Source organism: Dipodomys spectabilis, unplaced genomic scaffold, assembly GCF_019054845.1.
Source record: "Dipodomys spectabilis isolate Male_0828 unplaced genomic scaffold, ASM1905484v1 ptg000089l, whole genome shotgun sequence".
NCBI lineage: Eukaryota > Metazoa > Chordata > Mammalia > Rodentia > Heteromyidae > Dipodomys > Dipodomys spectabilis.
The window spans coordinates 1,421,252-1,445,952 of NW_024870766.1; the positions used below are offsets into that span (position 1 = coordinate 1,421,252).

At 39.0% G+C, this 24,701-nt stretch overlaps 1 protein-coding gene across 1 annotated transcript in view; it reads left to right on the forward strand.

Annotated features, from left to right (window-relative positions):
- Pon3 (paraoxonase 3) overlaps positions 1-23,565 on the forward strand; it is a 30,099-nt gene extending 6,534 nt beyond the window's left edge. The window contains exons 3-9 of the mRNA XM_042684579.1: positions 5,684-5,739; positions 11,348-11,513; positions 13,314-13,440; positions 18,747-18,947; positions 20,321-20,402; positions 20,634-20,762; positions 22,691-23,565. Coding sequence (XP_042540513.1) covers positions 5,684-5,739; positions 11,348-11,513; positions 13,314-13,440; positions 18,747-18,947; positions 20,321-20,402; positions 20,634-20,762; positions 22,691-22,849 — 920 coding nt within the window. The 3' untranslated portion in view covers positions 22,850-23,565. The remainder of the gene's footprint in view (positions 1-5,683; positions 5,740-11,347; positions 11,514-13,313; positions 13,441-18,746; positions 18,948-20,320; positions 20,403-20,633; positions 20,763-22,690) is intronic.
- Positions 23,566-24,701: the final 1,136 nt, after the last annotated feature.

Genomic DNA, 24,701 nt, shown 5'->3' on the forward strand with positions numbered 1-24,701 from the left:
ATGTGGTGCTGAGGAATCGAACCCAGGGCCTCATGTATGCAAGGAAAGCGCTCTACCACTGAGCCACCTTCCCAGCCCTGTCTAATATTTTAAAGAGAATAATTAATGCTCAGAAACAGACTAGGAGCAGAAGAAAAACTTCCCATTACTTCTCATGACTATTGACATAATTACATTTTATGTTTGAGAGCTAAACAAGGTAGAGTGATCATGAGTCATTTATTGAGAGAATAATACTGATGTCTACCTAGCACTCAAAAGCTGCCTTCTCAAAGGCCTGGTGCCTGTGAGTATTCTGTTGAGTCCTTTGCAAACACCTATAGTCTTCTTATCATTGATCTATAATAAAAGTGCTGTTATCTGTGCTTTGCAAACTCACCCACAAAAGAATGAAGTTACTTACATAATAAACCAAAAGGAGAGGTGGTGAGATTTTCATTACGGATCTAAATGGTTTTCATTGATGCAATTGCATTTCTTATTGTGTAACACAGCCTGTCTTGTGTAACAGTGCACTATTGAAAAACACATTTTTTTATGACAGAAGTTCCAGAAAAGTATTATGGCAAAAGAAATCATAAAATGCAGACAGTTTGAATTTTACCAAAGAGAGGCAGACAAGGGCAAAGCAGGGTAGAAAATGAAATAAAAACAGCTAAGGATAGTATTCGCAAGGCAAAAGAACTATTAGACGGGAGAAAGTTTTATGGAAGAAATGGAGAGCCACTAGAGAAGTTAAGGTTGAATATAGTTGATAGGAACAGAGCTGGAGGGACATTATTATTTTCATTGTCCTCTAGATGAAACTTTTCAGATTAATTTCATTAGTGGAATATTTGTGTGTGGGGGTGTGGGTGTGTGGGTGTGGGTGGGTATGTGGGTGTGGGTGTGTAAGGAAAGAATGAAAGATGAGATATTTCTTTCTCCAGAAATCCTACCTCAGAGTTCATTTTGTATTAAGTTTATCTTTTATCCAAGTTTGTAAGGGTCAAAGATTGTTTGAACCAGGAAGTTATTTGGCTGCCCTCAGCATCTGCTCAGGGCTGTCCTTGGAATGTAAATAGCTACCCTAGGGCTTATTGTGGGCAGGGCTAGCAAGTTGGCATCCTTTGCTATCTTCCCATCTTCCCTTGCATGTTTCTTTCCCATAACTCTGCATGTCTCCAAGTTAGGCTCTTAGTTTACAATGAATATTTTATTTGTTTCCTAAGCTAGCTATTGAAACCTTCTTTTTGAGATGTGATGTGATAATGAAAAATTAACTGGCAGTGAAATTCTGGGGTTATCTTTCTATCTATAAAGAATGGTTTAAGAAGTGATTACAGAGATGATGTCTGCCAAGGTACTGTAACGTTGACAGGTTAATAAGACAGATTTTTGTAGATTTGGCAGTAAGGTTTTAGTGGTAGTTGTGTGTGGACTAATAGGTGTGTGATGAGGTCTCTAAGGAGGATGTCCCGAAGTGCTTCCTCCCACGGGTGTCTTAGTTGCTGAGTTGTGCCAGGTATATCATACACATTCAGCACAGACCACAGTGCAGAAACAGAAATACTGTGTAACCATCCATTGTGATTTTCCACTTCCAAATGCAGTGCACCCGCTTCCCTGTGCTTTGGGTGAAGCCATCAAACCCACAGATTGCATCTCTGAAAATGGAATTTGTTTATTTGGATTTGTTTTGTTTTGTTTTTCTGGTAGATTTACACTGTCATAGAAGATAGGTAGATTTATTGGGAAAAGAAAGAGCCAAAGCAGAAAGCACACAACTCACGATAGTTTCTAAATATGCCTTGATTGATGATGGAGCTTTTGACCTGATTAACCCAATGAAAGTTGAAAATATCATAAAATGAAAATGTAGTTCCTGCCAGGAACTGGTGGCTCACTCCTGAAATACTAGCTCTCTCAGGAGGCTGGGATTTGAGGATTATGGTGTGATGCCAGCCCAGGCAGGAAAGTTCTTGAGACTCTTATCTCCAATTAACCTCCTGAAAATTGAAAGTGGAGCTGTGGCTCAAGTTTGGTAAATAGAGTGCTGGGATTGAGCAAAAAAGTTCAGGGACAGGCCCTGTGGGCGCAATGCCCATGACAGACCAGAAAAACCCCAAAAGTGTCCTATACCTGGCCTACCAAACACGTAACCTAGCAACCAAGTTCACTGTAGAGTTCTTCATGTTTCTTCATGGCTAAGTGGTGGGCTCAGCTACAGATCACAGCCATGGCCTAACATGGCAAGAGCATACCATGCAGCATATTTCTGGTCAGAGATAAAGGTCAGAATTCAAAATCTGAACAGAGCACTCACTATACTGGGGTACATTTCTTTTGCCCCACAATAAAGTTGAAAAATCACAACTGGATCCATCATAAGTTACAGACGATCTGTTCTCAGAAAATGACATTCACTTACCATAGTTTACCTTAAACAATGAGACAAAGTTAAAAAATTGTTTATTTTATTTATTGATCCAACCAGCTTTTACAGAGAGCTTCCACGATGGAAAGGAAGATTAGAGCTAGGTATGGTGGCTCTTTAATCCCAGCTACTGAGAAGGTGGAGATCACAAGGATCATGGTTCAAGGCCATCATAGCCAGAAAATTAGCAGGACCCCCATTTCAGCTAATAATCTAAGTGTGGTGGTATGTGTGTATGGTCCTATCTACACACAAGGCCATAGGTAGAAGGATCACAGTCAGAAAGAAGCCTTGAGTAAAAATACTAGATTCCACCTGAAAAAAATAATTAAAGCAATAAGAGATAGATGACCCAGAGTATAAGTCAAATGAAGCTCCACTCTATTCCTAGAGACTGTGATCTTGGCTCAGTGACATGGAAGACGGCTGAGTGGGACAGGAGGGGAAGACAAGCATTTCCTAAACAGGCAGACGGATGATTCCAGCCTGTTTCACAAGCCACTCACAGAAGTGAAGATGATGGCTGGAATGTTGAGTGGGAGGTGGGAGCAACAGAATGGAGACAAGACCCACAATAGACAGGGTTTGGGATCTAGACCAAGGGGCCTAAGGAGTTAGACTATCAGCTAACTAGCAGAATGGGTGGAGAGGAGCAACACTAAACTTTTGGTAAGCTACTATGGAGACTGATGAGAATGATCCAAAGCTTGGATGATTGGTGGTCAGTGGTTTGAGTGGTTAAGGAAAAGGGAGGCATCAAAGACAGCTCCAAGTTTCTGCTTTGGGTACTAGGGGATGAAAGTGCTATGATTCCCTGGCATATGGAAAGTAGAGTGAACCCAAATGTCCGGAGCAGCTTAAAACCTATTGACTATGAAAATGGAGAGAGGACAAACAAGCATACTGGTGGTTATAGAAGTAGGGATGAAAAGGATGGCTTGGGCTTGATATAGACATTAGAGACCGAAGAACAATATGTACAATTGGAACCATAGGACTAAGTGGATCATGCAGAACGGATGCTCTGCCATGGGAAAGACCCAATGCCTCACTAAGACTGGAGCACACTCACATTTAGCACAGAGGAAGGAAGGAGATAAAGGTTAAAGGAAACCTAGCGGAGGTGTGCAGACACACAAAAAAAACAACAACAGAAAAGTAACCAAACTTTGATTTTTTTTTTTTTTTTTTTGCCAATCCTGGGGCTTGATCGGGGCCTGGGTACTGTTTCTGAGCTGCTTTTGCTCAAGGCTAGCACTCTATCACTTGAGCCACAGTGCCACTTTTGGCTTTTTCTGTTTATGTGGTACTGAGGAATCAAACCCAAGTCTTCATGCATACTGGGCAAGCACTCTACCACTAAGCCACATTCCCAGTCCCAAACTGCTTCTTGGTTTGGTTTGTTGGAATCTCCCAGGCCTATGTTACTCCATGTGAAAAACAGCGTGAAATCTTTCAGGCCATTAAGGTACAATAAATGGCTGAATCTCCTGAACTTCCAAAATAAGAAGTTCTGGTTAATTTTGTTTTTTATCATTACTAGTTGGGGACTGGTTTCAACCTTCAATATAGTGAATAAAAAACAAACCCAAAACTTTCTCTACTCTTATGTTTCCAGTGCCTATTGCTAAATATCCTGATGAGTTACATTTATATTTTCTTTGTCTTTCCCCACTTCTCTACATTTTTCCCTGTCATTGTCCAATTGCCCAGTGACATCCTAGCAAACCTATTTCCCCAGGTAACCATTTTCTCACATGTGCCAAATGTCGTGGCTCTATAACCAACCACACCACAATTAATGACTTAAAAAAACAAGGCCAAATGTGGTGGCACAAATCTACAATCCCATCATTCAAGAGATTGAAATAAGGAGATATGAATTCAAGGCCCTGCTTGAGCTGCAGAGCCAGACACTCTGGTGAAAACAAATAAACAACAACAAGAATAGTAGTTATTTCGTTTATGGCTTTGAAATTGTAGCAAGGCTTGGAGACAGGTCACCTGTTCCATTTGAATTCATGAAAGTTACTCAAAGCTTGAGATGTAAATTATCTGGGCCTGTTAGCATCTCTGTCTACATTCTCTGCAACTTTAAAATCATTTGATTTTTTTGGGGGGGGTCCAGTTGTGGGGCCTGAACTTTGGGCCTGGGCACTGTCCCTCAGCTCTTCAGCTCAAGGCTAGCACTCTACCACTTGAGCCACAGCACCATTTCTGGCTTTTTTCTTTTTGCTTATGTGGTGCTGAGGAATCGAACCCAGGGCCTTGAGCATGCAAGGCAAGCGCTCTACCACTGAGCCACCTTCCCAGTCCTCATTTGATTTCTTGGAGAAACAGATAGATAGACAAAGACAGAAATAGAGACAGAGACAGAGACAGAGACAGAGACAGGGAGAGAGCACATTCAGGAGAAACTATGTGTATAACACTTAGCGTTGGATGTTACTTGGCATGACATTCACCTCATTCTATTTGTCAAGGTAACACAAGAACCTTTACAAAGGTTTATACAGTTGTAAAGGGAGAGAAAACAGACATTACCTCTTAATGGAAACTGTGAACATCCAGTAAAAAGAATGTGAGACTGTGGTACATGTTGTTCCTGATATTTGCAGAAGGAAATTCACCACAGTAGATAATCATGGCTCTTACTATCAGTGTTGCTTACTTGGCCAAGTGACTTATCTCCCTGCAAGAAGACATGTCACCCTTTTGTTCTCAGTCAAACTTTAATTAGATAAACCTTTCCAACACACACTGGGTCAATGGGAAAAGGTCTGATTAAAGTCTTCCAAATTCATTTATACATGTAGTTCATCTTAAGAATTATTGCCTTTATAATAGAGAAGAATTACTCAATGATTCCCTAATTTAAATGCATAATGATAAGTATTAAGGCCATGGCAAGCTGAAAGTGGAAGAAGGATTTGGAGAAAGGCCTATAAGAAACTTCACAATCATGACATTTTGAATGTTATCTATCATTCTGTGCAACAGCCTACTATGAGGATTAATATTTAATCTTTCAGAACATGCTCTGGAATTTGTTAATGAATAAACCCAAGATATAGGTTTGTGATATAGTTACTTAGCTATTTCTCTGAAAAAAATGGAGATCTAAAAAAGAATATAGTATTTAGTCTGTGGGATTCCTGAAAATGAATAGTTTCTTAAGTAGTTGAAAAAGTCAACATAGTTTCAAAAAAAGAAGTTTTGACTATTTTGACCTCTATGTATGCATCGTTCTGATATTTTGTTTTGCAGAAAATGGCTCTGAAGATATTGACATACTTCCTAGTGGGCTGGCTTTTATCTCCACTGTGAGTATTTCCCAATCTGTTTTGATGCTCCTGTCAATAGCCATATAGACAGTGCATTAATGTTGCCAGGGAAGGCTTCCAGGTGGACCCCTACATTTCATTCCACCTCTGGGTCAGACAAGTCAACTAAAAAGGCTCAAACAGGAATCTGAAGGGCTAATTAGAACACCACAGGAATGCCTAGCCTTGACTGCCCCATGGTGGGTAGCTTCCTGTGGTCAGCTCCACACTGGCAGAGTCTGAACAAATGTATATTGATTTGCATTTGATTTCCAGGCTGGTCTCCAGAGCTATCTTGTTGTTCATCTTCAGCATTGCCCTATTGGACTGGGTAGGCATCTTCTCATTACCTAGTATTCTTGCCATGCCTCCCTGTGCTTAGAGCTATGTACATATTAGTAGATTGAACGTGAACCATGCCACTGCGTTCAAAACCCTGAGAACATTCTATCTTGGGCTGTTTATCATTCCTTCCATTTCTTTTTAAAGAGCTAGAAAATAATCTGGATTTTGTTCTCACAATCCCATTTACAAATTTGGGATGGGAGGTAATCAGTAAACTATACCAAGGACTCACAACCAATAAACAGACAGCTGTATGTTTGTAAAATGATGGAAATTGTCATACCTATTTTTAAATCAGATGCCCATTGGGGTTTGGGGTAAGACTTTTACAAAGTCTACTTCGACAAAGTAGATTTATAATGTTTTTAGTATAAGTGAATTTTTGATGTTAGAATTTTCAGATCTAATATTCCATTTTTGGCCAGTAAAACTCTATCGAGAATATGTTTTAAAATCAATGTATTTTTGGCCAAAAAAGTGATCTCAGTTTCCAAGTTTTTAAAATATACACAGTAGAATACAGTGAAGATCTCATCTTATTTTATTTTATTATGCATTTATTTATTTGTCAGTAATGGGGCTTGAACTTTGGGCCTGGGCACTGTCCCTCAGCTCTTCAGCTCAAGGCCAGTGCTTTACCACTTGAGCTACAGTGACAATTCTGGTTTTCTGGTGGTTAATTGGAGATAAGAGTCTCAAAGACTTTCCTGCCCAGGCTTGCTTTGAACCATGATCCTCAGGTGTGAACCACTTGCACCTAGCTTCATCTGTATTTTAGTTGTAGTGTGTATGGGTTGGGTTTTATTTCCTAGAGAAAAATGAACCAAGAAATCAGAAGAAAGAAGTTAATATGAGAACAGAAGAGGGCTACTTCTTCCTTTGGAAAAGGGGGGAAAGTAGGATAGGTTAAGAGATTTAAGAAGGATACCTGTAGAAATACAATAGATTACATATGAGAATCAACAATAGCTTGGGCTGTGGCTCAAGTGGTAGAGCACTTACCTAATGGACATGAGCTAAAACCCAGTAATGATGAAAGAGAGAGAGAGAGAGACAGAGAGACAGAGACAGACAGAGACAGAGAGAGACAGAGACAGAGAGACAGAGAGAGACACAGAGAGACAGAGACAGAGAGACAGAGACACAGAGAGACAGAGATAAGAGACAGAGAGATACAGAGAGAGAGACTGAAACTGAGACACAGAGAGACAAAAATTTGAGACAGAGAAACAAAGATGGAATTGAATGTCTAAAGTTGGAATGATGTCTTCATAGTAGTTTTTCAGTACAATTTTAGATGTACCCTTCAAAAGAGCTGACCAGGGTAAAGGGAAGTATAAAACATCTGACAAAATCGAGGGCATGGAGTCCTTAGAGATAGTATGTTACTTGGTGGAGACAGAATCTGGTCTGGTAACAGAAATGATGGCCAGGGGCCTGTGGGTCCTCCTCCAGGTCTGGTAAGTAAGGAGAAGTAAGAGTGACCAGCTCCACTCCAATGGCCTCAGAGGTCTTCTGCCCCAGGCAAAGGCCAAGGCACAAAGTTTGGACATAGGAGGACTGATTGAAGAAAAGTCTGATGATGTAAACAAGGAAGTTCAAAGAATATGGACTATGTACTGTGTGGAGTCAGTGGAAGGAGAAAGGAAGAGGAGAGAGAGAGAAGAGAAAAAGAGGAGAGAGAACATGCACAAGCAGGAAGAGGAACAGAAAGAGAAGCTAGAGTAGAGAGGAAAGGACATAAACTGATATTCATGAAGCTAAGAGTTCAAAGATGACAGGGAAAGGACTTGAGCAGGAAACAGACTCTTTTGGCCCTGGTGTAGAATAAACCACCCCAGGGTTTGAGACAATAAACTGAGATGCAGCAAAAGCTCAATGCATCCAGCTGCTATTGCTGGTGGAGGGAAAGCAGGTCCTACTAGTAGAAAGGACCGCTGTCTAATTTACTGGAGTGAACTTTTTGTAATATTTAAGAAAAGGAAATTCATATCAGATTTTTCAGACATACTTGTATGGACTAAGGCAGTCCATACTGCTTTTTTTATTTTTTACTATGATTGGCACAATAAAAAATAATACTGTTAACCATGACACTGACACAATAAAGGTGTCAGTTAATTCTTGTCTAGTTAAGTAGAATTAGTAAATATACCATTATATAAGATAATTAGCATAGAGTACAGGGAAGGGAAGAAGAAAATGAAAGCATATATTCCTTCTCTATACTTTGAGAAAAGGAAGTTATATCTGTGATCATACAAAATCATATTTATCAAAATGAATTCCAGGAAATGGAAACGGCCTTTTTCTCTCTCTTTGTTGCTGTATTTGGTTTCTTTATTTTATTTTATTTTATTATTGTGAGAATACTGTACAAAGGAGTTACAATTACATGGGCAAGGTAATAAGTATATTTCTTATCAAGCATTGTAGCCTCCTCTTTGTTTCCCCTTCCCATCCCTTCCCATACTCCCTCCTCCCCCCCCACCCAATTCTCCCCCCACCCCCCACCAAAGTTGTAAAGTTCATTTTTCTACATAACGACTTGTACATCTCATTGTTGCAATGGGTCCACCTGTATCCCTAGTTAAATGATTTGTTTTTGCCCTTCCCCTCCACAAATTATACCAACATCAAATACAGTGAAAGCAGGGGTTATACTGTGGGGGAGGGACATACAATGCAACAAAGGAATAATGTTATAAATGTGTTAGAAACAATTGCATGAAAGGAAAAAAAAACAGAAAAACCATTTGAATACTTATCTTGGGGTTCATTCCACTAACATCAACTTAACTGACCTATTGTGCTTGACTCAGACATATACTAGTTATTGCAAATAAGGGAAACCATGGGACCTATGTTTCTTTGAACCTGGCTTACTTCACTTAATATAATTTTTTCCAAGTCTTTCCATTTCCTAACAAATGGGGCAATGTCATTCTTTCTGATGGAGGCATAGAATTCCATTGTGTTTATATATCACATTTTCTTGACCCGTTCATCTACTGAGGGGCATCTGGGTTGGTTCCAAATCTTAGCTATGGTAAATGATGCTGCAATAAACATAGTCATGCTGGTAGCTTTAGTGTGGTCTTGTTTGTGATCATTTGGGTAAATGCCCAAAAGTGGGATTGCTGGGTCATAGGGGAGCTCTATGTGTAGTCTTTTGAGGAACCTCCATGCTGCTTTCCAAAGTGGTTGAACAAGTTTACATTCCCACCAACAATGCAGTAAGGTTGGCTTCTGTCCTCATCCCCTCCAGCATCTGTTGTTATTAGAGTTCTTGATTATAGCCATTCTAATTGGGGTGAGGTGGTATCTCAGTGTTGTTTTGATTTGCATTTCTTTTATGGCTATAGAGGGTGAGCATTTCTTCAGGTGTCTATTGGCCATCCTTCTTTCCTTTTCAGAGAAGTTTCTCTGTAAGTCTTTAGCCCACTTATTTATTGGGCAGTTGTTTCTTTGAGGATTTGTTGTTGGGGGATTTAATTTTTTAAGTTCCAGGTATAATTTAGATATGAGACCCTTGTCTGTTGTATGGCTAGTGAAGATCTTCTCCCAATCCGTGGGCTTTCTATTGATCTTGCTAGCTATGTCCTTTGCCATGCAGAAGCTCTGCAATTTCATGCAGTCCCATTTGTCCAATCTTTCTTTGATTTGCTGTATTTATGGGTCTCTATTAAGAAAGTTTCAGCCTGTGCCAAGGAGAACTAGGGTTTCTCCTATTCCATCCTGTAATGTTTTCAGAGTGTCTACTTTGACTTCGAGGTCTCTGATCCATTTGGAGTTGATTCTGGTGCAGGGTGATATATAAGGATCTAGCTTTAGTTTTCTACAAGTAGTTAACCAATTTTTCCAGCACCATTTACTGAAGAGGCTGTCTTTCTTCCATTCTATTTTTTTTAGCTCCCTTATCAAAGACTAGATGGCTATAGGTCTTTAGGTTCATTTCTAGGCATTGGTCATGGGGTCTGTTCTTGTGCTAGTACCATGTATTTGGTTTCTTTTTGTCTTATTTGTTTGTTTATATGTAAACTGAAGGGGAAGGGGAGGCACAGAAATGGAGAAGGATAAACAGACGTAACAGTGGTACTCACTAGATACCATAGATACCATGTTGAAAATGAACCATTGTATACAATTTGTGGGTGGGGACAGGAGGGAAATTTGTCAGGGAAGGGGTGACATTGTTCAAAAGAAGTATACTCTTTATTCAACTTTTGTAACTGTAACCACTGTATGCCCCACCTTTATAATAACAATAAAGAATTTTTTTAAAAGAAGAAGTTCTAGAATGTATCAGGACTGGAAAGAATCTTAGCCATTGTACATGTCAACATATTCATCTTATAGATGAGAAACCTCAGGCACCAACAGGCCAAGAAATGCACACGAAGTAACACATCTCTTGCATTGTCATTTGAACTTCATTTGTTTATTTATTTTTATTCATTTATTCATTTTTGCAATACTGGGAATTAAACTTAGTGCCTTCACTCTACTACTTGAGCCATACCACTAATCCATTTATTAGTTTTGTTGTTTTTCATATTGTTTCTTAAGCTAACTGTGTCTAGACTAGACTCTTTTTTAATTAATTTTTATTGTCAAAGTGATGTACAAAGGGGTTACAGTTCTATAAGTAAGGTAATAAGTACATTCTCTGTCAAACTTGTGACCCCCCCAACCATCCTTAACCACCAGATAGTAAACCATCTATCCTAGAGCAGCTGAGATTACAGGCATGTGCTACCACACCAGGCTTGGCTTCATTCTTTCTAAATTAAAAATGCTTACTTATTTTGAGCGTATTTCTTCCCACTCACAGACAATGCTTAGATAATGATGGGAACCCTTATGCTCTCACTCAGATCAAATTGTGAAAAATATCACCACAAAAACATCTCAGAAATCCAAATGAAGGGCTGGGAAGGTGGCTCAGTGGTAGAGCACTTGCCTTGCATTCATGAGGCCCTGGGTTCGATTCCTCAGCACCACATAGGCAAAAAGAAAAAAGCTGGAAGTGGCGCTGTGGCTCAAGTGGTAGAGCGCTAGCCTTGAGCTGAAGAGCTGAGGGACAGTGCCTAGGCCCAGAGTTCAGGCCCATGACCGACCAAAAAAAAAAAAAAGAAAGAAAAGAAAAAGAAAAAGAAATCCAAATGAAACAACCTGGAACATTTTATTTGACCTTGAGATTTTAGCTTCTGTATGAAAATGTTATTTTGATATGTACATATTTATTCTCTGTCATTTAAAGGGACTAAAATATCCAGGAATGCCATCCTTTGCACCAGATGAACCTGGACAAATCTTCCTGATGGATCTTAATGAGCAAAATCCAAAGCCACATGCATTAAAATTCAGTGATGGTTTTGACAAAGAAATATTTAACCCACATGGGATCAGTACTTTCATCGACAAAGGTAAACCCTGAATGATTAAGTATAAGAGGAAAAGAGGGATATGGAAAGCATTCATCTCCTATTATTCAAAACCCACATTAAAGAAAGAAAGTACCTGCTATTTTATCATGAAAATATATACAATATTTTACAAGATGATAAATGTGTCTAAAAATATTTTTGAATATTGCATTTAAAAAAGGAAGATTCATACTGAGGACCCTCTGTGGTCTTTTCCTCTTCTTCCTAACCACTTTTTCTTCTTATATGTCTTATCATAATCTGCTTAAAATCATTGTTCAGATATCTAAGATGTAAACTAAAAGGCCTTTAAAAATAATTGTATGATATTAAGATGCTAGACATGACAGGGAAATCTGATAAATTCAACTCACAAAAATAAGAAGCTTTTTACCTCCAAGCCGCCATCAATAAAGTAAAAGGGTCAAAGGAATGAAATAGTTGAAAAGCAATATATGTGATGAAGGACTTGTATCCAGAATGTAGAAATAATTCTTATGGCTCAATAATAGTGATAAATAACTCAGTAATTAAAAGTGGACAGGAGCTGGGTGTGTAATCCCAGTATTCCAGAGACCAAGACAACAAGTGTGTGAGTTCAAGACCAGTCTGTGCTACACAGTGAAACTCCATGAAAAGAAAGAAGAAGAGAAAGAAAGCTTTATCCATGGGGAAGCACCCACTTCTAATTTGCACAAAATGGCTTGGTATGTTTCTGGATCCTTGAATCTCAACTTTGCATGTCAGTACTTGAGCTGGCTCCATCACTTTCTAGACAAGTACATGAATGATGTGAATAGGGAGAATAAACGCAGAACAAGACCTACAGTGGGACTATGGACCAACCTTTACAAAGTCCACAGCTCTTCAGCCCTATGTGTGCTACCAGGAATCTGGGAACTCAGGTCCCCACCCTGAATCCCTCACAAGTAGTTCACATGCTTATATAATGTTGTTAGTGATAACAAGCCAACACTGTTGAAGTTGGCAGTGCCTGGAATTCTCTGGATGATTTGCCTTGTGCATGCATATCCATTCACATTCCATGTCTACATGTTGTTGCAACCTCAAATAGTTATTTTAAAAGCTCATTGTCTGGCTGAGACCTTTTGTTGATTTTAAGGTATTTACATTGACATTTTCGGCACTTAAGCTGGACTGTAGACAAATGCATAGACACACATAAAATTTCTCAGCAAAGTTTTGTTTGCTTGTACTCTCTCATTGAAGGATCATCTAGAGAAATCTCTCTCATGTTTGTAGACCATTGCCATTACTCTCTCTTCCTGTTGGAAAGCCTGTTGGAAAGCATGGTAGAGAGAAGGCAGATTAGTTAAAGAGACATCTGTACCTGGCTCTGCTTTGGGAGTGGTGAAATCAGTGAGTCATTCCCTATGGTGAACTTTATTTCCTCCATAAATGGTGTTTCTGGCTTTTATTTGAATTACTTCTTAGTTGGCCTATGGTCAAATGTAAGGCATATAAAGAAATACTCCTTACACTTGGCAAAGTAGTATATATTTATAGTCCCAGCTGCACAGGACTTGAACCCAGAGATCACAATGACATCCTCACTCAAACCAAACCAAACCAAAGCCTTTGGAACTGACCAAGATTGATGGATTGATTGGAGTTTTGCTTATTTTTCAGTAGTTGTACAAAGGGGCTTCAATTCAACATGTCAGTTTAGGAATACAATGCATCTTAATCAGTGCGTGACCCAAGTTTGAAAATAAAGGTAATAATGGTTTCAAGGGGTGTAAACTGTTTGGAAATGATGTGTTTTTCCCCCCTATTTAGACCATACAGTGTATCTTTATGTTGTGAATCATCCCCACATGAAATCCACTGTGGAGATATTTAAATTTGATGACAAACAGCGTTCTCTCATACACTGGAAAACCATAACTCATGAACTTCTCAAGAGGTAGGGAATTAAAGTAGTGTATACTTCTAGGTATTTTGCACCTCAGCTGTTGCTTTATTTTCTTTATGGGTTCAGCAGGCTTTCTTAAGCTTTTGTTTTGTACTATTATTTCTAAAGCTTTCTAAAGATTCCCATGGTGACACTACCCAGAACCTCACTAGAAATAGCTGTATTCAGTATTAAATAACCTTATATTCTCCAACTTTTGAAAGCATTTTAATCCCATAAAGGTTGCAATTAGATTCCCAGCTCGAATTCCATCCTCTCACCACAGCATTGTAATACCTACTATCAGACTCTCTAAAACACCCACCCCCTTCTCCTACCTATGCTGGTAGATTGTATTCTGGGAGCCTCACCCACTGGTGTTCTTACCAGCCACCAGATGGGCCATTTCTTTGTATCTAATTCTCTAAAGTAGACTGTCATAGAAGCTTGGGGGTGCTTATAAAAATTATATTTATTAAGCGTTGACTATGTGCCATATGCTAGGCCAAAATATTTCATTTAACTTAATTCTCACAATAGCCTGTAATCGTAGGCACGAGTAAAACGGATCCCAGAGAAGCTTTGTAACTTGCTCAAGTCACACAATTTGTGACTGGTGCAAATATTATGTAAGTATAGACCTATCAGAACTGAAAGCTGAGGTCTCTGTTGCAATGGTCAACATCCTTGCTACTTCATTCAGAAAAAAGTCGCTTGTTAATGGATACTTTTCCTGTTTCATGTCTGTGGAAAGCAATAAAGAATTTACCTTATTTTTTTCTTGCTATACTGGGCTTTGAACTCAGGGTCTCACACACACTCTACTAATTACTTGGTTGGTGCTCTATCACTTGAGCCATGTCTCCCACCTGCTTCTGGCTGCTTTTTATTTTGGCAATGGCATCTATTGGACTTTTTTTTTATCTAGACTGGCCTCAAATACCAGCCTCTGGATCCCAGCATCTTGAGTAGCTATGATTACCAGTGTGAGCCATCAGCACCCAGCAGCATTTGTCTTTTATAAAATGGATGGTTCCAAAACAATGGAGGTTGATTTTTCTACAAGATAGAAGAACAGGGAAGGAAATAGAAAAAGTCCATTTCCCATGTTCTCTTTTTTAAGTATTTCTTGTGAATTCATCCCCACAGAAGATAAGAGTAACAGGAAGAGTGAAGAAATAAGAGAGGGGAGAAGAAGAAGGAGAATTGAAGTTATTGACTTTTTTCCATAATACATGGCACTGAGTTTGCAGCCCAGAGTGGACCAGGACTCACACAGCATTGCTATAAAACTGTGGACAAGTTACTTAATATTTGCATTAATTTTTTCAGTAAAATAATCACTTCCCTAATTGGTGAATTGTGAGGATCAAATGCAATAGCATTGATACTGGTGGCTCTCTCCAGTAATCCTAGCTACTCAGGACACTGAGATTTGAGGATTGCAGTTCAAAGCCAGCCTGGGTAGGAATGTCCATGAGACTCTTTCTCCAATTAACCACCACAAAACCATCAGTGGAGCAGTGGCTCAAAGTGGTAGAGCGCTAGCCTTTTTTTTTTTTTTTGGTCGATTGTGGGTAGAGCACTAGCCTTGAACAAAATATCTTAGGGACAGAGTCCAGGCCATGGGTTCAAAGCCCCATGGCAAAAAATAAAAATAAAAATTGCAATAGCATAATAGCATATTTTCTCCTAGAAAGAGTTTTCTGGAAAGCCAACCAGAGGGGAAATATGATATGTGAGAACTTTATGAGAGCATTCAATCTCAAGAAGCAGAAGTCTAAACCCAGGATAAACCAGGGAAGGGAAAATGTCTTGTATTGGATCATGCCATAAAAAAAATGAATGTGGAATGTTCAACCCTATACACTTCAGCATATTGCTTGGAAAAGGTCGTTACAAAGATAACTAAAAATGAAGTCATTTTACAGGAGGGTTCATTCTTTTTTTTTTTTTTGTCGGTCGTGGGGCTTGAACTCTGGGCCTGGGCGCTGTCCCTCAGCTCTTCAGCTCAAGGCGAGCGCTCTACCATTGAGCTACAGCGCCACTTCCGGTTTTCTGGTGGTTTATTGGAGATAGGAGTCTCACGGTCTTTCCTGCCCGGGCTGGCTTTGAACCACGATCCTCAGATCTCAGCCTCCTGAGTAGCTAGGATTACAGGCGTGAGCCACCAGCGCCCGGCTTAGGAGGGTTCATTCTTTACCCAGTATGGCCAATGAACTTTTATGAACACAGACACACAGGGCGAATGACATGTGCAGATGAATTTTGATACTGAAAGAGTTTTGTGTCTACAATCCAAGGAAAGCCTGTAGCTACCAGAAACTAGAAAAGAAACAGAGAGATCTTTTCATAAACTCTTCAGAGAGAAGGCTGCGGTGTGGCTTAAGAGATAAAACTCTGGCCTGGCATGCTTATGCTCTGAATTCAAACACTAGTAACACATACATACATCAGAGAGAGAGAGAGAGAGAGAGAGAGAGAGAGAGAGAGAGAGAGAGAGAGAGAGAGGGAGAATGAGAGAGGGAGGGGAGAGAGGGAGAGAGAGGGAAAGAGGGGGAAAGAGGGGGAGAAAGGAGAGAAGAGGGCAGGGGGAGGGAAGACAGGGGAGGGGACAGAAGAGGAGAAGGGAGGGGAGGGGTAGAGAGGAGAGAAGTGGACAGGAAAGGAGGGGAAAGGAGGGGGAAAAACCTCTGGAGGGAACATGGCCCTGCCAGAACTTTGATTTTAGAACCCTAACCCCTAGAATGCTGAAACAATAATTTCTGTTGTTTGCACATCTGTTGATGGCACTTTGGTTTGGAAGCCACAGGAAACTGATATATAGGAGAGCTATAGCGAAGGCAATAGCAAGCTGCCCATCGCTATAGTCAGTTTACTGCTCAAAATTATGAAATTATCCTCCAGTAAGCTACATAAGGCACATTTTAGAACAATCTGGCCAAGATAAGGGGAAAAAAGCTTACCCAACAGCCTCATCTCCTATTGTGAAAGGTTTGCCTCATTGAGATTCCATCCCTCCAGAGTAGCTACTATAAAAAATAATAAATAACAACTAACACTAGTTAGAATGTAGGGGAAAGGAACCATCACACCTGGTGGATGAGAATGTAAAATAGGCACAACCAAGATGGAAATCAGTATGGAGATTTCTCACTAAAACAAAACTCAGAGTGAACCAGCAGACCCAATGAAATCAGCCAGCATACTAGAGGTAGCTGCACATCCATGTTTATCACTGACTATTCACAGTAGCCAGGAGATGGAATCAGCCTAGATACTCATCAACAGATGAATGGAGAAAGAAAATGAGATATTCATATACAATGGAATTTTATCAGCCATAAAGAAGAATAAAATCATGTCATTTGTAGGAAAAATGCATGGAACTAGAGGTCATTGGGTTAACTAAAATCAGACAGAAAAAAATGAATATTGCATGCTTCCTTTCCTGGGTAGAAGCTGGTAGTGGGGGGATATTTGGAAAGGGGAAAAAAAAAAGTAGCACGGAGGAGGGGGAGAGAAGGGACAGAAAGACAGAGTAGTAGGGAGAGTACACATGACCAAAGCACAATAAATGCAGAGAAACCCCTTCTTGTGTGCAATTTAATACACATTAATAACTACAATACAGTAGAATTTTAAAAAGACTTACCTCAAAGGCTTTACCTCTCCCACACTCCTGACTGTGCGTGTGCAAATCAAGTTTGGTAGTATCTTGTGTTTTGACTGCTAGGTTGCACCTGTAGAGAGTTGGGCAGTCATTATGCAAACTGGTTTAAGTCAAGGCAGGCAAAACTAGTTAAAATAGAGGAAGGCAGCAGAGATAAGGGAGACTATAGAATCTTAAAGAAGAGCACAAGAGGGTCCGGGAAACATACTGACCATATGCTGGAAGCAAAGCAGCATACTACGGAAAGCATTTTGTTTGGGAATTTGATTATCATTGTCAGATGAGAATTTCTGGAGGAAGGAATTCTTAAGCTAAGACGTTAAAGATCAGTAGCCCAGTGACCCAGGGAAAGTTGCTATATGTCAAAACTGCGAAGTATTTTTCAAGACATCCAAATTTTCCTTTCCAAAAATTTTATCTAAACAAGCTTTCCTATTTGTTTGTTTGTTTTTGGAGGTACTAGATTTTGAATTCAGGGTTTCACACTAAGCTTGCTATGTAGACCCTCTAACATTTAAGTCATGCCTTCAACACTTTTTTGTACTGTTTATTTTGAAAGAGGGTTTCCCTTTTTGCTTGGACAGATCTAGGCTGCAACCTTTCGTTTATATTCCTCTTGTAGGAAGGCCCCACTGGCCTTGAACCACTCCTTCTGACCTCTGCCTCCTGAGTAGATTGGATTACAGGATAAGCCATCAGTACCCTGCTTTCTTTATATTTTTTAAAGTTACTTCTTTCTTTTCCAAAATGGAAAGGATTTTGCTGTTTTCACAAGGCTTGCTTCATTTAAAAATCTTAATGACAGTGAGGTACAGTAACATATACCTATAATCTCAACGAATTGGGATGCTGAGCTAAAGGATGACTCAAGACCAGTACTTCAAGCTCAATCTTGAAACTGTCTTAAAACAAACAAAAGCGAAGAAAACAACCAAAAAAAAAACTTTATTGGTATCGAAGCACAAAAGAATAGCCCATATAATCAGTCTATTCAGAGGAAACATAAAGCCAGGGTGAACTTGTCTCAGCTATGATTATAGGAAGAAAAGCCTGTGGCTCAAAATCACAGTTGTATTTTCTCACTCATGCTTCTTATCCAGGGTAGGTAATTAAGAGCCTGGGTCTCATATTGTCCCCATTTAGGGCCCTAGGTGGACCATAATTTTCAATCATCAGAAAAATTGCTCAATAGTATGGAAGCACAGTGGCTCATTCACAGGCTATCAAAAAAGCTTCCATCCAGAATCCACACACATTTCATTTCATTGGCCAAAGTAAGTCACATATCTGTGACAAGTCTTTAGAAGAATGGTAGTTATTACAACTACTAAAAATAACCATTTTTAATACATGTTGAAAGACTTTGGAGTTTGAATTTGTTTGTTCATGTCATTTTACTGAATTCTTTGGAAAAGTTAAAAAATACTAAATGACTAAAGAAAATCATCATAGCAATGTACAATTATGAAGTTTTTGTGGTTCTGTTATCTAAGTCTACTTTTTGAAACTGATGAACATTTTGATCTATGTAGTTTACAACAGTGAGGATATTCAGGTACCTCATGGGTTCTTTCTATTTCTCTCTCCCATTCTCTCTCTTTCTCTTTGTCTCTCTCTCTGTCTCTGTCTGTCTCTCTCTCTGTAGTGTGAATGACATTGTGGCTATTGGACTAGAAGAATTCTATGCTACAAGAGACCATTATTTTACCAGCTTCCCCATGACATTCATTGAGATCATCTTGGAACTTCGCTGGACTTACGTTCTTTTCTACAGCCCAAGAGAGATCAAAGTGGTAGCCACAGGGTTTAAGTCTGCCAACGGGATCACAGTCTCACAGAACCAGAAGTATGCTTTATTATTATTAATTACTAATCATTTGTTAGCTGTTTCCCTGGGTGTTTTTGTGAATTCCTTCCTTCAAGGAGCAATTACTTCCTTAGGCTTAAGTAGTCCATATGAATGGGGGGGGGGGGGGTGAGTCAGGTATGGACAGAGGTAGCCCTAGATGTGTAATAGTAAACTATTCGTTCTCTGGTGCTTTAGAGGCCCATTCCTTTAGAAAAAGGGATGAGACTAAAAAATAAGGCCCTTACTCCAATTCTTATATAGCTGTAGAAACACACTTTCCTAATACATTAAACAGGGGGATAAATGTGCAATATTTCTGCCCTTAGGGGCTAGAAGGATTTAACCACTTAAACTAAATAGAGGCCTAGATTGGGCATTGTGATTGTATCTTTCCTTGATGGTTATTTTAAATAGCATGGATTTTTAGAAGATTTTATGATTAAGTAGTTGTACAAAGAGGTTATGATTCTATAAGTCAGCTTGTAAATATGATGCGTCTTGATCAATGTCACCTCTTCTCAAGATCATTTTCTCAAGATCTGTAAGGCCCAGCTTGGGGAGGGGGGTGGCTAGTATCAGTGATGGCTTCTATACAATGGGAACTTATTTCAACAGCCTTTGAGACTCTCACAGTCCAGTCTCCAAGGCAAGAGTACTGCTCAGGTATGGCTGCCAGTGAACAGCTTTAGTCTTGCAGTGCCTCCATCTGCAGGCAATGATGGAGAACATGTGGAAAAGTGCCACCTGCACATCATGCAGCTGCCAGGTCATTTCCCCCTCCCATTTCTGCTCTCAAGTTACATAGTTCAGGTTTTATGTATTGTGCACTTGAATACATGGAATTATTTAAAAAACACTCCTTATACATGTTTAAGAATGGAAAGTTTTTACAAAAGAAAAATACCATGAATATTAATATGTAAATTTGAGATAATAAAGAGATTGCTGTGCCAAACATCCCTAAATGTTCTTCCTTTTAAAAAAATACAACCACTGATTATGTCACCTGCTACTTCTTCTCTAGCACTAACTTTTGGAGATATAAATTCCTTTGGCCCCCAAGAAGTCTATTTACCACCATACAATTTAAATACAAAAATGTGTAACTTCTAAGTAATAATATTCAGCCTAGATATCATTGAAAATAATAGTTTTGTTACTTTATAGTCATATGTCATCTTCAAAGCTTAATTAAAATGTTTCAAGAATTCTAAAAGTACTATTTCATTATCTTCTTTTATACTGTTTTAGTAAAACATCACAGTGGCACTTCAATCTAGTATAAACTTTTACAGTCCTTCTCCAGAACAAGAGTCAGAGTCCTATTCTCATTACTATTTGCTCATGTGTAAATGTTATTTGCATTGAAGGTATGTTTATGTAGCTGATGTATCTGATGCCGCCATTCACATAATGGAAATACAAGATAACTGGAATTTAACTCAACTGAAGGTACAAGTATCCCAGCTTGCCCACACCACAAGGCCTTTTACAATAGTCCCATACTTGACCCAACAATATGCTGCTTAATAAAGGGACCTTGAGTATTATAGAGCAAGCTGGTGAGATTGTGCTTGTATTTTTAAAGTACAGTCATAGTCTGAGAAGAGGTGGTGGGATGTGGGGACAACAGAGGAAAACACTGAGACAATGTCTTCTTCACCTTGTCTTCTTTGCTGGAAGAGGATACAATTGGGCACCTTACCAGATAACTTGAATGTCGATCCTGCTACGGGAGATATCTTGGCAGGATGCCATCCAAATGGCATGAAAATTTTGTTCTATAACCCTGAGGATCCTCCAGGGTCAGAAGTAAGTGTTTATATTTTTCTCCACTCATAGGAAAAGGTGCAAAAAACCAATTTATTGGGGGTGAGATGTAGGTGGGTCACATTTGATGTTCCAGAAGTGAACAGATTCTGCGTGTAAAAAGTGGGGATATTGACAGAATAGGAGGATGTGATTCTTTAGCCCTTCAGGCTACCAAGTGCCAATGTCATATTAGTGCCAGACAATATGTCTCAGATGTATAAGGGATTTATTTGTTATTGGTAGTAAGGAGAAAACATGACCTGGCTATTCATTCATTGGTTGATATTATTTTATTATATTTATGACCAGAAAGTAAGCTTTGAGCAGAGACACTCCTATGGCACCATCTTCATTTTCACTATCTAATATAAAGCTTTAGTAAAAGAGTTTAAATGATTGTAGTCTCAAAACAAATGACTTTTGGCCTGCAGATATGGTGGCATTGAAAAACATATCCTCTTACCAGATTTTATTTTCGTTATTTTAAATAGATCTTCTAAAACAATAACATAAGCTGTCACATTTTCTATGGAATTCAAAACATTAAAAGACATTGCATTTTCTATGGCATTGAGTTTAAAAATAAAAAAGATATTCTAGTAAATACAGTCACCAAATCTTAGCACACATTCCCCCAGAGAGATGTATATATGCAAATATTTACTGAACATCTGCCAAACAGCCAGATGTTTTTCTAATTGCTCAGGCTATATCAAAAAAATAATACATATACAAAGATTTCTGCTCTTTAGAGTAGAAGTAAGGATAAAGTAGAGTAAAAGGACAGACCCTGAGCAGTAACTATAAGAAATAAAGCATATAGGGGTGGGAAGGTGGCTCAGTGGTAGAGTGCTTGCCTTGCATTCATGAGGCCCTGGGTTCGATTCCTCAGCACTACATAAGCAGAAAAAGCTGGAAGTGGTGCTGTGGCTCAAGTGGTAGAGCAGTAGCCTTGAGCTGAAGAGCTGAGGGACAGTGCCCAGGCCCAGAGTTCAGGCACCATGACTGGCAAAAAAAAAAAAGAAAGAAAGAAAGCATATAGTGTTTGAAATGATAAGCTCTATAGGAAAAATGGCATAGCTGGACAAAGAAGGTAAAAATTGCTGTGAAGGGATGGGAATAGCCTTATATTAAACAGAGATCAGACTTGATCTGGCTAAAGAGGGATGCTTTAAAGAAAGATACATTTGAATACATGTTTTCAGAGTTGGGAAACTGAGATTCATATGCTAGACCGGAAATTAAAGCAGAACAGTTATTTCTGCTGAAGAATATTGCTATTGTTACTTCAGTTTTAAAAAATTAACATATTAACTGCTTCTTAGAAAGAGCATATATATTATATATGTATTATATATTATATACATATATTATATACACATCTGTGTATATAATATATGTGTATATATGTATATATATAAGTTTAACTAGACCTTCAAATCTGTAGATTGGTAAGCTAGCTATTCTCAGCCAACAAGTGACAGATGAAACTTTCTTACTAAATCCCAGACACATTATCTGTTTTAAGGAAATGTACCCGCCCCTTGTGTAGGGCATAAAGCAATAACATCCCCACAGCTGGAAAACCACCATCAGCTTGGGATCTAATCTCCTATAAGGTGCCTGAACTATCAGAAAAGATTTTATGCTTTCTGGTGAACAATTTGCATAGCTCTTTAGGACATAATACTTTCATAATACATTCAAATGTAGCTGACATATTCGATGCCGCCATTCACATAATGGAAATACAAGATAACTGGAATTTAACTCAACTGAGCGTAATAAAGAAAAAAATTACTTAAGATGTATAGAACTTAGCTTACTGATTTCTTGGAAATTATGTTTATTCTGAAACATTTGGGAAGGAAGAAATCACTAGATAGCTGTTCATATACTCTACTAATGAGTGACATTCCTCTTAACAGGTACTGCGCATCCAGAACGTATTGTCTGATAAGCCCACAGTGAACACAGTGTATGCCAATAATGGCTCTGTGCTTCAAGGCAGCTCAGTGGCTTCTGTGTACCATGAGAAAATGCTCATTGGCAGTGTGTTCCACAAAGCCCTCTACTGTGTGCCGTAGATGTAAGACATTCCAAAAGTCTATGTACTTGGTAAATGCAAACTTGTAATTGTTTGATAAGTGAAAGTTCAGACAAGTAATAAATAAAAATAAAAATGTGTCAGGTTTTTCTTATGGCTAGAAGTAAAGGAGCAAAGAGGTTACACAATACCTACAAAATTACAGGTCAAGTTAGTGATTGTCAATGATCCCCAATACTTTTCCTACTTCAGATGTGTCTGGGCTGTGGACCCTGGATTTTCAGCTCACCTAGAACCTGTAGCAAAACCTAGAACTAAGTAACAAAGCTTGTTTCCTCTGTGTTCCACAACCAGACTGGGGTGGGGAGGGGGAGGAGAAGCTAATGTTCAAATATTTAAAATTCATAGTCTCCTCAGCCAATTGTGTGGGGGTACCAACTGCTAACCATATATCCCTGTCTGCAACAAAAGGAAGATTTAACATCACAAGACTACTTAAATCTATCCTTGAGCTTGCATTCTCCCCAAGTATAGCCACGCAGGTTCTGGAGTATCAAAGAGACGAGCCTGGTCAGTTACCATTGGGTAGGGAAAATGAATGTGTTTATTTGTGATAAGCCTTTATTGGTATCAGTACTCGTATCTTGGGTTATCTTGGCTCTGAATCATGAGATAGAGTCTCAGGGCAGTGATCTTCTACTGTTTTCAGCTTGTCCTACTGGTTAGTTCAATAAACAGTTATTATGCAACACCTGATACTTGGCTCTAACAAACCTGAAATAAGTAACAGGGTTCGGATCAAAACTGTTATCTTAAGGACCAACTTCATCTTAGCTTGATTAAATAAATAAAAGTTCTCCTTTCTTGGGCAAAGGCCAAACCAAACTTTAGAAAGTGATTAAAGAGGGCTTAGAAGGATGGCTCAGGTAATAAAGTATGAGCCAATGAGCAACGGCAGCAGGTACTGAGTTCAATTGCTGGTCTTGGACCTTACAAAAGAAAGAAAACGATTAATGAAAATCAGTGCACCCAAATCTCTTGAGAAATTTTATTAGGGAGTAGTTTGATTTGTATTGAGGAAAGAATGGCCTGGAACAATACTATAGGCAATTTCAATGTTTAAAAGTTTAAAAAGCAGAGCCATTGGAAAACATCCATGCATACACCCATACCCATGCCCAAACAAAAGACAGAGACAGAGACAGAGAGACTAAGGGTATATATAGAGTATGATCCATTTTTGGTCCTAATCCTCATACTCAACGGATTAGATAAACATTCCCAAACTGAGAAAAAATAAAGAGAATTAGTGATGGAAAGACCTTGAGAATAGAGATACTGGTAAGTTTTTGAGAACTGACTCTACCCTGCCTTTTCCCCAGGCCAAATTCAGAAATGCTGAGTGATCAAACTTCCCTAGAAATATGGAGCATCTGATTGCTGAGGGTATATTGTTCTCTTTTCCATGGACAGCATATGGAAAAACTTACAAATCCCTGGAGTTCCTCCTAGGCTGGTGTACCAGCCTAGAGCAAAAGTAGAGAAGAAATACTGAGCAAGGAAAAGGATCTCTGTGACTATACCATGACATTACCTGCACTAGGACATGGCAGAGGAACATATACATGCTCAGAGAGCCAAGACAGCATGAGGATTAGCAGAGAGAGCACCAGTAGGTGGTATCAAAAGGACCTGATACTTGGAAAAGAAGAGAGGTAACAGTTGGATTAAAATGAAACCTGAAGGTTAGATGGTGACAAGTCTCTGATATTGCCTATGATGGTTTGACACTGTTGAAACATCCTGGAGAATAGACAGAATAGGAAATGGATATAGAATTGTCTCATTCATTGATTTCTACTTGACAATTAATATGGCAAGTACTCATAAAA